Consider the following 13,372-nt stretch of genomic DNA (forward strand, 5'->3'; position numbering starts at 1 on the left):
AAATGGGGCCCTCGGGAGGAGGCATTCCCACAGCTCTTGGATCCGCTCCACTTTGGTTTGTTAGAGGTGATAGTGAAGGTTCCTGAGCTGCCAGGCCTCAATATTAATTTGTTTCAAATTTAAATACCCTCCCACTGAGATGTGCCGTGAGGTTCTCTGGCCAAGCAGCCCTCAGAATTGTTTCAACATGGCTCGCACTGGTGGAAAACGTCAGGGCCTGAAATGCTCCCAAGACCTATACAATTTGTGGGGCTTAGTCATTTTTTTCTGTGTTGACGTGACCCTGCTCATTAATTGCTTTGATATTCAGGTGCTATCACAAACTCGTTCAGGTCAATGTATGCCTAGTGCCTTGGACAGCTGAATCAAGTTATGCCATTCCTTAACACCCTGAGGGGTCTTTCATGGCCCAAAATGAGATCCTCCCATTCCCGATTCAGCAGAGACGGTTATCGCCTACCTTCTGGAGGATACACCTGCTTGCAATATTAGGGGGTATGAACGCTCCAAGCCCTCACAGAAGAAGTGTGTTTTCAGGGGCTGGGGTGATGGGTGTGTTTGAATGATGAGATGGAGGGAGGTACAGGGAGCATGGAAAGGGGGCAAAGACAAGAGCCAAACATTTCAGAAGGGAGGCATGAGAAGCAAGAACCAAGACAGGAGCAGACACGGGACAACTCCTGAGTGTGAGGCTGAGGGGTGTGAACTTGATGGGGAAGCCAGGAAAGGGACCCAGAGCAGAGCTTAACTTGAGCAGAGCAGCAGGAGGAGACAGTTTCTTGTCTGCATAGTTTTATAGGCTGTAGGAAAGTGAGATGGGAGGCAAGGGGGCGGAAGTGACCCCGGTGAAGTAGGACTCCGGGATGACTTCCAGCCCATGACGGTTTAGGATGCAGTGGGACCACCCCCCAAACGTTAGGGATGTCTCGCAATGTACCTTTTTATTCACGGTCTAACAAGAGATCTCTGTGATGCTGGCAGACCAGAAGCCAGCTCATGCCAAGGCCCCTAGGCCTCACTGAACACTGACAAATCCACAGCTTGAAGCCAGTCTGACTCACCTATGGGTTAGTATTGTTAAAATAGGTTTTAGATTTATAAAAAAAATGTGTTTAGACTTTATGAAATGCTTGTAGGATGCTGCATGTATTAATCTGACTTATAACAGCTGTACCCCATGTTGTAAGGCAATACATAAGTGTTTGCTCTGTAACTATAAATGTGTTTGCTCTAAAACTGTTACCCCCCCCCAGTCAGTACAGAGGCATTACCAAAGGTGAAATACTGGTTTACCACAAAAGGTGTCATCTCCTGCCCAACGAAAGAAGGCCCAGGGATACCAGACAAGCCATTGTGGAACATCAGTGGACAAAAGACTCCATTGATTGCTCCCTCAACACCCATGAGGAAGAGACGTGCACAAGCACTTGTCCCATCACCTTGAACTCTGGGGGAAGAGAATAAAAATCCTGGACAAGAAAGAACTGTATCTCTATGCTGCTTGAACTCTGACGGGTGAATATTTCTAAGCATAAGCGAGGGATCCCCAACTGTTTTGGCTAGGATAGCCCTAAAGGACATATAGAGCTTGAATATTACAGCTGCTTCTATTACCTTTTGGAGTCCAAGACTGTAACACGTTTGTGTGTGTATGTTTATCTGCTTTAGCCTTGTAAATAACTCTCATTTCTTAGTTAATAATTTTTTAATTAATTATAGGATTGGCTACAAGCACTGTCTTTGGCATAGGATCTGAGGTGCAGTTGATCTGGGGTAAGTGACTTGTCCTTTTGGACTGGGAGTAATCTGAATATCATTGTGATTTTTGGTGTAAGGGATCATCTATCACGACGGTAAGCTTGCCCGGGTGGCAAGATAGACCGGCATGCCCGAGGAGACTGTCTGTGACTCTATGGTAAGGCTGACATAGTCCTTGCGGAGTTCAGACTGGATACTTGGTTGGTGAAATATGAACATAGAACTCTGAGCCAGCTTGGGATTTGTGCCCTGCTTCTTCACAATCTGCCCTGAGGTGGGTACTCACACTCGCGAGCCACTCTAGGCAGCTTGACAAGCTCCTCAACGTGTGAAGTGCCGTGTGATCTGAGCTTAGTACATCCAAATTCAATTTCTGTCTCTTTAGCCCTTTTCTCTAACAGGTTGTCTAGTTAAAAGGTACAGAGCTCAAATTTCAAATGTGGGGCTTCTTAGAAGGACACTCAGATCCCCCAAGATGCTCAGCTCAGCAGCTAAACAAGTAAATGCCCATTCATCAAATCCACCATCCAGGCACTTACACTGCAACTTAGGGCTGATTTGAGCATGACAGATAGATGTCCTGCTAAGGTCCCCAGTGAAATTCTCTTCTAAAGGACTGATCTGGAGCTCCCAACTCCACTTCTGATCATTAGATCTAGAGATGTGCCAGAGCGCCAATGCATGGCTCCAGATCTGAGCTTCTCCAAATTTTGAAGGTGCCTGTTACCAAGGTTTTATTGTGAACCACATGATATTTTGGCATAATCTCTGTGTATGGATGCATCAAAACAATTTGCTTTCCACATGAACCTTCTGCATAGAAAGAAAAACAAATCGCCACCTTGCCAGTGGGGAGGATAAAGACAGGACACCTTGCCAGGGCTGAATCTGTTATTGTCACAGCAGCTCAGTTAGAAAAGAATGGACTCGAACGGATGCTCCCATAAGCTGCAGCCCAGTCCGTCCTCAGGAAGAGTGTGAAATTACATTTGGCCGTTGAAAGAGGAGCTAGCTAATGGGATAATCTGATCCACAGGGATGGATGATCTGTACAAACCACGTTCCACTGGCCAATGACAAATCTACTCTAGGACCACAATACGAAGCTTGTCAGTGTTAAGATTCCTGACCGCACCTCCCAGCAACCACCGAGGCAAGTGGAGCAAGCTAGTATGCGCAAGCAAGCAGGCTGTGCATCTGGCTGCACTTTGCGCTAACAAGCCCAATTCGAGAGCTGCATCCTCAGGCCGAGCTCATGCTCTGAATGTTTGCGTGACTGAAAGATACGCGGGTGGGGCAGGTACTGCAAGGAGCATCGGCAGGGTGCGAGACCAGGTGGCCATGCAGTATATTGTGGTGCAGCCTGAAAGAGATGCAGGTTTAGAACGTTAGAACAAAAGCATGATAGTCTAGTTGCAATGTGGTCGTGCCTGGTGGCTGAGATTGGGACCCCCCTGTACTGTACCAACATGTCATAAGAAACAGACCCTGCCCCCAAAACCTTGCAATTACAGGCAAAGGAAGGACTTTTATCCCCATTTTATGGATGGGAAATTGAGGCACAGAGAGACCCATGCACTCAGTGCCAGAGCCTAGCACTCCAGAGTCCCACACTAGAGCCTTACCCACACACCCACCCTCCCTTTCAGAGAGATGTAGCTTATTCACAGTAACTTCACCAAACTCCCATAAATGTAAGTCCCAACTAAATCCCCTGGATGAAACTCTGGCCTCAGTGGCACAATTCCCACTGACTTCGTTAGGGCTGGGATTCCACCCCCCCGCGGACACCAGCAGCAGTCTGTGGCAGGGATACCCATGGAGTCCCAGACGGCAGCCTACAGCTTCCCTCTAGTCTGTAACGGTAGGGGAAAGGCAAGGCTGAGCGATAGCAGGCTGTCACTCTGCAGTGTGTGCTAGTCAACACTCAGGGCTGATACAGAGCCAAAGAAAAAGTCCTGGGGCCTGATCCTGGCCCATTGAAGCCCAGGAGAGCACTGGCATTGCCTTCAGCGGGCAGAGGGTCAGGACCCGGGGTGGCAGCCTGTCCCCACACAACCGAAGAGGGGTGATTGAGATGTGACCACAACATCAATCTTGACTCATGATCTTCTGACGGAGCAACCAACCCTTGTCCTCTCATGACCCCTCCTTCTACCCTTTGTATGATGTCATCCTTTTTGGTGTCATAGCCAAATTCAGGAGCACCAGCATCTCCCAGCACCTATCATGAGGTTGTGGGGGCTTAGCCCTTTCTGGATTGTATCCACAGCCTGTGATCTGCGCCCACTGGAGTCCGTGGCAAAGCTCTCACTGAATTCCATGGGAGCCGATGGTTAGACTGGAAGCATCTGGGGGCAGAGCTCTGCCATGCTCCTGGAGCCTGGGGTGCTGCAGACAGCCCTAGCTGGCCTCCCTGTCTTTGGATTCCCCAGTGCTTTGCAGCCCCATTATCGAGGCCAGCTGCCCTTCCCCCCCCCAGAATCAGTCATGGTTTGGTGTAACAGGCACATGTTAGCCTCTGGGGAAAATACTGAAACAAACCAGAACGAAATGCACAGACAATGACCATTGTAACAAACTTGTGCAGCATGTCTGGCATCTCCCACCTTGAGTGGTGGGTCTACCTGGAGGATAATTGCCTACTACTGCTGCCTGCTAGTGGAGTTACTCCTTGAGCTCAAGTGGGAGGTGCCTGTGCTTTGACATTGAAGATCCCAGATCCAACCCTTCCTAATGCCCCAATGAGGTGGGTTGTCACGGATGTTTCTTACAGGATGGCTGGTTTTCAGGTAGTCTCTCTCTGTGCCGGCTTGTCCTCTGCTTCATTCAGGAGAGCCATTCGCCTGCTTTTCTGAAGGTGCACTGATCTTGCTCTTAACTGGACAACAGCTGCATTCTCCTCTGAGCATGGGCTGGACACAGCTTTGCAAGTTTCACTGTCACCTTAGAAAATAAGAAAGCCACATAGACATTGTGTGACAAGACCGTGATTCACAGAATGCTGCTATTCTGACCGGGTGCTGGAACAAGTTGTATAGTCGGGGTTCTGAGAGCCATTGAACCAAAACTGTAAACCCGGTATATAATGGAAACCACTTCAAGCCCGAGGCTGCTGCAGCACCCCCCTGCACTCCTAGTTCCAGCACTTATGTATTCTGAGATTCCACAGCTGTCAAACCTGCCCCCGCAACAGTGGCTAAAATCAACAACCACTCAAATATCAATATCTTGGCCTGATTTGTTCTACTGAATCATCCCTGTTATGACAGACTGACCACAGAAATAGGATTTGACTCATCCCTCATCTGAAACTTACAGTGTTAAGCAAACCTAACAAATAATGAACTGATGAGAATATTCTGCATCAGTAGATCTCCAAGCACTACATAAAGGTTGGTCAGTATCATCCCATTTTATGGATGGACAAAGAGATGCAAAGTGACATGCCCAGGACTGCCCAGCATGCCAGTGGCAGAGCTGCAAATAGAACCCAGGAGTCCTGTCTCCCAGCTCTATGCTCAGTGTACTACTGTTTATGCAACCAATAGAGTCTTCTATAAAACACAAAGCTTTTCAGGGATTTTGAAGCTGGGCTAGCTCAAAGGGAATGGCCCATAGGGTAGATCTACACAGCATTTAAACACCTGCAGCTGGCCCGGGTCAGCTGACTCAGCCTCCTGGGGGTTCAGGCTGTGAAGCCCCTTGAGGGGTCCCAGAGCCTGGCCTCCAGCCTGAGCCAAAATGTCTACACCACAATTAAAGAGCCCCTTAGCTTGAGCCAGCTGACATGGGCTGGCTGCGGGTGTTTAATTGCTGTGTAGACATTACCCACAGAGCCCTACAATGTGGCTTCTGTCAACCACCTCTCAAACAGCAAGGTGTGGCCTGCCCCAACCCTGGCTGCCAGCATGCAGTGCTCCACTAAGCAGAAGGCTGCTCTGGCCGTGAAAGCATGCTGGGACCTGGTATTGCGGCAGGACGGCTTCCTGAATAGGATCAGAGAGACCCGAGGAGGAGTCACTGCACCTTGATTCTGCACCTCTTTTCTGAGCTCCGCCCGCAGCGGCGAGGGCTGGGCGGGAGTGGAGGAGTCCACCATCTTGCGCCGTCTCTGCAGGATGGACTGCAGCTGGTCGTCGTTGATCTTTCGGCTGTGTTTACGCCAGCTCTGTTTTCTGACTGGCCTTTTCATTGTGCCCTGACAAGAGGAACCGGTGCATGTCAGTGGACGGCTCAGAAAGTGAGAAGCACAGTTCCCACCTACCCAGTGGCTGCGTGCGCAGGCCTCTCAGCTCACTCTCAGAGATGCTCTGGGGCTGAGCCCCCAGTTGCCTAAAGGGGCAAATCAGAAATGCCTGTTTCAGGTTTGTGGCAGAGAGGGGACTTGAACCTGTGTCGTGCCCCACATCCTAGGCGAGTTTTCTAACCACTCAGTTAAAGGTTGTGTCTACATGTGTGTGTGGGGGCTGCATGACTGCCTCCTCCTTCTCTGGCTGTTTTGGGAATGGCTGAAACCATTTATGTCAAATTTGTGACTAGCTTCCAGTCACCCGAAGCTACGTTTTTCTTCGAATTAACTATTTGTCCAAAAAAAAATGTCCCCTGCTCAGACCTCAACCCCTTGAGCTGATGGAGAAGCTCCACTGGGGTCATGTCTACACTACAATCTTAAGTTGACCTAGGTCAATGTACAGCCTAATTACTCTGGTGGCCAATGTCCACATTACCCTCCTTTGGTAGTGGTGCGTGTCCTCACCAGGAGCACGTCCACCGACTGAGGAGAGGCAGTGTGGGGGGCTGAGTGCCAGGGCTCTCTGCTCCATGCAGATCCCCTCTAGGAGCCCAGCAGCCGCCTGGGGCTTCGCCTCCGGTGGAGAAATCCGCCCCCGGAGTCTGGTCAGTTGCTGTGTCCCCAGCGGGAGCCTGCACCCTGGGGATCAGCAGGGTTCCCAGCAGGGAGCCCAGGTGGCAGCCTGGCTTGGAGAGGAGACCCAGCAGCAGCCCAGCTAGGGAGCCAAGAGCTGGCTTTCTTATCAATTTTGGAGCCATGAAATTGTCAAGACAGCTAATAGTGATATAAGTAACGCAGAGTCTACACAGACACTGCGTCACCCTAACTACACCAGCATAAGCCCTACACTGCTCCTTGAGGTGGAGTTACTATGGGCTTGGCTACACTTGCGAGTTAGAGCGCATTAAAGCAGCCCTGGGTGCCCTAACTCCTAACGTGTCCACACTGGCAAGTCACGTGGAGTGCCTGGAGTCTGCAGCTGGAGCGCTCCTGGTAATCCACCTCCATGAGAAGCATAATGCTTGCTGCACCCCAGCTGAAACGCCCGGGCGTCAGTGTGGACGAGGTGTTGCATTACTGTGCTGTGATCGGCCTCCGGAAACGTCCCATAATCCCCTGAAGTCAAGTGGCCACTCTTCTCATGGTTTTGGAATCGCTGCAGGCATGCAGATATGCCCTTTCAAAGCTCTGTTCTGACAGCCGGCTGCTTATCTGCTCCGGGACAAAGCAACCATCACTGTGGGATGTTGCTGCTGTGAGTGTGAGAGGTGGAGGGAGGAAGGGGGTCTGCTGCTGTCTGAACTTACAAGACAGCATGCTGACACTCTCAGCCCCCCAAAACACACTGTCTCTCCCTGCACATACACACAACACACCCCCTGTCACACTCCACTCCCCCCGATTTGAAAAGCACGCTGCAGCCACTTGCACACTGGATAGCTACCACAATGCCCTGCTCTTAGTGGCGTTGCAAGAACTGCTAATGTGGCCAAGCCAGTGCGCTCGCCGCTGACAGTGTAAACACACGGCAGCGTTTTCCCTGCTGCGCTCTACATCTGCAAGTGTTGCCAAGCCCTATGTCGGTGTAGTGGGGCACTTACATCGGCGGGAGCAAGGGTAGACACTGCGTAGACACTGCATAGACACAGATGTAGTTAGATTGACATAAGCTGCTTTATATCGACCTAACTCTGTAGTGTAGACCAACTTAGCAGTAGCAGGCTATTATCCAGCCGCAAGAGAGGTAAGTGACACACGTTGTAACTGTGAGAGGCATTCAAGCCAGAACACACCCCCACATACCACTCTCAACATGTCTAGTGAGACAGGTTCACAGAGTGTCGTACAGGTCAAGATCCAGTGGGCGGCACCACAGACTCTGCTGTCAACCTGATTCTGTGGATTTTCCAAACCCAGGAAAATGAAGTGGTGGCAAAATTGTCAAGCTTGCTTTCTTTCCCCCCTCCCAACATGCGAACAGGGCAGAGATCATGCAGTCAGCTGGATGTTTCAGGTCCTCCCAGCATGAGCTGTTCAATATCCAGTCAGACATCGTGCAGGGGAAATGCGGAACCTTCCAAAGCAGAGAGCAGATTTAAATTTTTTTTTTTTTAAAAAGGAGAGCGGGGGGGCAGGGGAATTGAAACTCACATCAAGAGTTTCCAAGGGCCCAAGAAAAAAGTTTACAACAGAAAAAGCCTCCCCAATTTGCAAAATTTTGAAACTTTCACATGCTGGGAGCACAGCTTCAAGGCCCTGCGGTGAGCAGCCGAGGTAGGAGGGTCAAGGCATGTGAGTCAAGTTAAAGATCAGGCTCCCTGCACAGAGCAAGCGCATTATAAGGGCCCAGAGAAAAAACGGGGCAGGGAAGGGGTGTGAAGGAGGAGGTGCTTAAGCGTGATACGCATCCTGCTACTCAGCTATGGAAGGGCTCTGTCCTGGAGTAGCTTGATGAAGGCACGTTCCTGCAGGAAAGGGGACTCCCCTGTACGCCCCACCTTGCTCAGCTTTCTGCACCTGTCGTGAGCAGGACCACACCTGGGTGGAAATGTACAGGGTTCTCCCAGGCACCGGTGCCTTTCTGCACAGCAATGCTTACCAGGATCCCTTGCAGCTCCATCACGGTGCTCTTGCGTTTGCTGGCTGCTGTTGAGCGATCCTGAGAGGGGAGATCCCTTGAGAGAGGATTCTGCTGTCCCTCCTCAGAGCTTTACCCCCACACCCCAGCACAGACACACCCGGTGCTCATATCCCAGTGGCCTGGGGTCCTTGGCCTCTCTCCTGAGGCTGCCAAACAAGCCGGCCAACAAGGGCTGGGTGTAGACTGGCATTCAGTGACATGGACCCCCCCCCCGGGAAACCACCCACTCATGTCACGTGGGCATTTATCAGCTGGTAAAGAGTCTTGGCATCTATCTGCCCCATGCCAGAGTCAGACTGGTGCGCGAGAGGGGAAGGGCTCCACAGTCCATTCCCCAGGGCCAGCTGGATCTGGGGCCCTACAGAGGAAAGGCCCTGTCCAATCCTCCTATTTTCTTCCTGGAGCCAGCCAACTGCCCGTCGAACCCACGGCTGGATTGGAACCCCGGCAAAAGGCCCAATATCCCACTCCTGGACTCCCCTGCCGGAGCCAGGCCCATGAAATTGGTTTTCTACACCCCATGACGCTGGCTATTACAAGCGCCATTGATAATGGGTCTGCACTCCCAGGTGGATGTCAGGGACCAAAGCCTCCCTTCCTACACCCTGGTGCCACCATTTACCTGGGACAATGCAGCCCTGTCCTTCTTTGCTGGTCTCAGGGCTACCCCGCTCTTGATCCTGGCCATCATTTCCTCCACTGCTTGAGCTTTTATGTCATCGGTAGCAGGTTCGCCTGCAGGCATAGGAAGAATGAAGCTTATTATTCATATTTCTGCAGTACCTGGGAGCCCCAGTCATGACCCAGGCCTCCGGTGTGCTAGGCACTGTACAAACATGGAACAAAAAGATGGTCCCTGCCCCAAACAGCTGACAAACTAAGTATAAGACAAGAGACGACAAACGGAGACAGACATGGGGAGCACAAGGAAACCGTGGGACAGCACTGGTCAGCATGACAGGTAGTGGTCTCTGCACTTCAGCGGCCTGGGCCCTGGCCATCGTCCAATGTTTTGTAGGCATCATGGCAAAGGAGAGTTCTGACAGTGGATGGCGAGGTGACTTTATGGAGGTTTATGGGGAGTGCATCCCAAGAGTGTGAAGAGTGAAGGCTCAAGAAAAATAAAATGGAGCCCGTGTTTAAATCTCTCTATGTCCAACAGCAATGGAGGTGGTTCAGAGCCCCACTAGGTCTGCGATCCTGTGGAGAGGCACGGACTGGCCACATGACATCACAGGAACCAAAGGGACAATGGATGAAACTGGGAGGTGGCGGTAGCAAAGGAAATATTTGTTCACACAGTGTGTAATTAACATGTAGAACTCACTGCCACAGGATGCCGTTGAGGTCAAGAACTTAGTAAAATTCAGAGAGGGGGTTGGATGGTTCCTTGGATAACAAAGTTTGGAAGGGATCTTAAACCTTATATTTCAGGACTTATGGCAATCTCTGTTAGAGACCAGGATGAGACCTAGTGTGTGTGGGGAAGGCAAGCAGATTATCCCACATCTGTACGGTGGGGTTTTTGCACCTTCCTCTGAAGCATTTGGTGCTGGCCCAGTCAGAGACAGGATCCTGAGCGAGACGGGCCATAGAGCTGATCCACTCTGGCAGTTCCAGTGTAACGCTTTGTCCTTCTAGCATGTCTCTCATCTGAGGATCTCCAAGCACGCCACACACACCAGCCTCACAACCCTCCATCAGAATGACGCAGGTATCATCAACACTCTTATCTCGGGGAAGCCGAGAGTGGGAGAGACTTGTCCAAGGACACACACAGCGAGCCAGTGGCAGACCTCCTGGATGTGTGCTTCAAGCACAAGCCCAGCCACTCTCCTGTATAGCTGCATATTCTGGTAGCATCCTCTGCCCTTGAGCAGGGAAACTTGAAGAATCCCTTCCACGCTGGTTTAATCCCCCCTGTGGATCTGTATCTATCTGCCCCTCCCTCAAGTATCTGAGCACCTCACAATCTTAACGTACTTATTCTCAAAACCCATATTACAGGTAGGAAAACTAAGGCACAAAGAGACTCAGGCCCAATGGTTAAAATCAATGAGTGAGGTGCCTAAATACCTTGGAGGACCTGGGCCTCCGTGACGTGGCCAAGGCCACAGATGGACTCAAACCTGAGTCTCAGGCTAGCACTGTAACCACTAGACACCTTGCCCATTCAGCAGCTGTGACCATCTGGGCCCAGTTCAATACATTCACTGCAGCACCCAAGCACCACAGAAACGCCGCCCAGCCAGTAACGCGCCATAGCCCTGCAGCAGTGGGCTGGTTTCAGCCAGGAGTCCCATGGCCCTCCAGAGAGACAGACTGGATGATACACTGCCTCCACCCCAGCCCCTCCCCCTCAATGCGGAGAGGTCAGCGCCCAGGGGGAGGAGAGCACTCGAGTGCGCCGTGGCCCCACGCCACCGTAGTGCCAGGGGATTCGGCTTTAGTGCCGTGAGGGATGCCTCTCGAGTCGGAGTCGGGCGGCTGTCAGGGCTGGCTTACTGGGTTTCTGTTGCCGCATCCCCTTCCTTTGCTTGATCATCAAAAGGGGACTGAAAAGGAGAGAGAAGTATCAATGCATTGCCACGGATAGCACTCAGGGTCCACCTGGCCCCACTTCTCTGCTCTCTGCCTCCAGCCCGACCCCACCATTCTCTCCCAGACTGCCACACCCTCAATGCCCCCCCAGCTCCCTGGAGCCCCCACAATGCTCCCCTTGCCCCAGATCTCTGCACCCCACCTCCCAGACAGCTGATGTCTCCACCAGAACTCCACCCTTTGCCCTCCCACCCAGTAACTCCATGTCTCCCCTGTTGGCAGGCACAGAATCGGGCAGGGTGAGGAGCATGAATGTATAGGGAAGTGGTGTGGGACCCGAGGCTGGGAGAGCAATAGACAGGGCAGGGAGCTGATGTAAATTGCATTTAATGCTGGTGACAGCCCCAGAGGAAGACCCCCCCAGAGCGATCTGTAGCAGGGCAGGCTCCCCCACTACTCCTTGCTGACGTACGAGGGGTCTGGGGTCCCTGGATCAACCAATGGGGAGACTCGTCTCTGGTCCGTTCTACCCTTGGACTACCCACTGAGCCAGGCAGCATGAAGGGAAAAGGCTGCATGATTCATGCCGCCACCCCGGGCTCCCCATGCCTCCCCGAGGCCTTCACAGCAAGGTTTCTCAACCCGTGGCTCGTGACCCAAAATTGGGTTGCCAGAATGCGTCAAAGGAGGGGGGCAGAGGGGAGGTCCAGGGCAGGTCCTGCCTGGGGGTCCCAGGAGAGTTTGCAGAGCCTGCCCTGTCTTCACCCTGCAGCGGCAGCTCCTGTGGCTCCAATGGGCTGGCTGGTCTCTGCTGCCCGCTCTGGGCATTGCAACCCGGCGCACGAGGTCACTGCACAGCTCAGGTTTGGCCCAGTCGCCCTCCGTCACAATGATGCAGGCTGGCCGGGCCAAACCAGAGCGAGTGGCACTGCGACCCCATGCGCCAGGTTGCAACGCCACCGCACTAATTTGGCCTGGCTGGTCCTCGGCAGGGCGGCTGGGCCAAACCTGCAGCACCCGGAGGTTGCAAGGCCTGGAGGGGGGAGTCACGCCCAGCGAGCCCTGCAGGCCAGGAGCCGCTGCTATGGGGTGCATGGGGTACTTATTTAGCACTTTACATGAACATGCATCCTGTATGCCATGGGTAAGAAGTATTTACTAACCCAGATGGCTTCTGCACTAAAGCTGTGGACTGGCTCATGAAAGGCCGTCGAGGGCTACCTATGGGTCCTGAAAGGCTGAGAACCGCTGGTTTGCAGAAACCATGGGCACGGGCACACGCAAGGCACGGACTAGGAGTGTGCCATGTCCCCGCCTGGTGGCTGGGCTCTGACCGACAGCCAGCCGCTGAGGCCCTGCGGGAGGAGCGACTCCCTCAGGGCCAGCGGTCTCTGTAGGGGAAGGTCTGGGGGTGGGTGGCAGGCACTTACTCCACGGGGGCGGAAGATGCTGGCGGTGGCAGAGGAGGTGGAGGTGGCGGGGGTGGGGGCGGAGCCACTTCTGGCAAATCAGGTTCAGAAGGCGGGGCTTCAGCCGTCTCCAATTTCTCTTCTAGTAACGTCACTGAAACGGAATGCAGTCAGGAATAGGTTCAGAGCTCCTGGGGCCACAGACACTGGGCTAGAAGGACCCTCGGTCTGACCCAGTAGGGCCGTTCTTATGTCTCCCTCCCAGCCCCCCTGGGATGCCGGCCCGTTGAGAACTGGCCTTGGACAGCTGGCTGGTCACACGGTGCTGGCTCCTCCGTTCTGTTTCCAGCTGCTAATTTGCATTAAGAAATACACCACGTCAGTTCAGGGCCGAGAGTGAGGGCTGGACAGAGGCTATGTGATTGTACATGAGAAGGGAGGCAGGGGGGTGGTGGAATAGCGGGTGGGGAAGCAGGGCTGGGTGATGGGGGAAACAGGAGGGGAGGCAGGACCCGGTGATGGGACAGGAGGTGAGGCTGTGGGGGGGGGGGGGGGGTCGAGCTAGTAAAGAGATCAGCCCAAGTCAAACCCTGCCCTCCCCCCCCAATTGGATCGGCTTGCCCCCAAAGCTCGGAGAGGTTTGAAATCCAGCTCCAGTGCTGGGGTCTCGTCCACACGAGGGGCTGAACCCCAGCTCTGGGCTCTGCACAGCCTTAGATGTGGGGGCCG

The 13,372-nt window shown here is 53.0% G+C and overlaps 1 protein-coding gene across 1 annotated transcript in view; it reads right to left on the reverse strand.

The window, feature by feature from the left end:
- Positions 1–1,742: 1,742 nt before the first annotated feature.
- Positions 1,743–13,372, reverse strand: part of LOC141986912 (shootin-1-like) — a 38,336-nt gene continuing 26,706 nt past the window's right edge. The window contains 7 exon segments of the mRNA XM_074951969.1: positions 1,743–3,121; positions 4,533–4,704; positions 5,788–5,959; positions 8,652–8,711; positions 9,316–9,428; positions 11,199–11,248; positions 12,665–12,797. Coding sequence (XP_074808070.1) covers positions 4,547–4,704; positions 5,788–5,959; positions 8,652–8,711; positions 9,316–9,428; positions 11,199–11,248; positions 12,665–12,797 — 686 coding nt within the window. The 3' untranslated portion in view covers positions 1,743–3,121; positions 4,533–4,546.

This window comes from Natator depressus, chromosome 4 (assembly GCF_965152275.1).
Source record: "Natator depressus isolate rNatDep1 chromosome 4, rNatDep2.hap1, whole genome shotgun sequence".
NCBI lineage: Eukaryota > Metazoa > Chordata > Testudines > Cheloniidae > Natator > Natator depressus.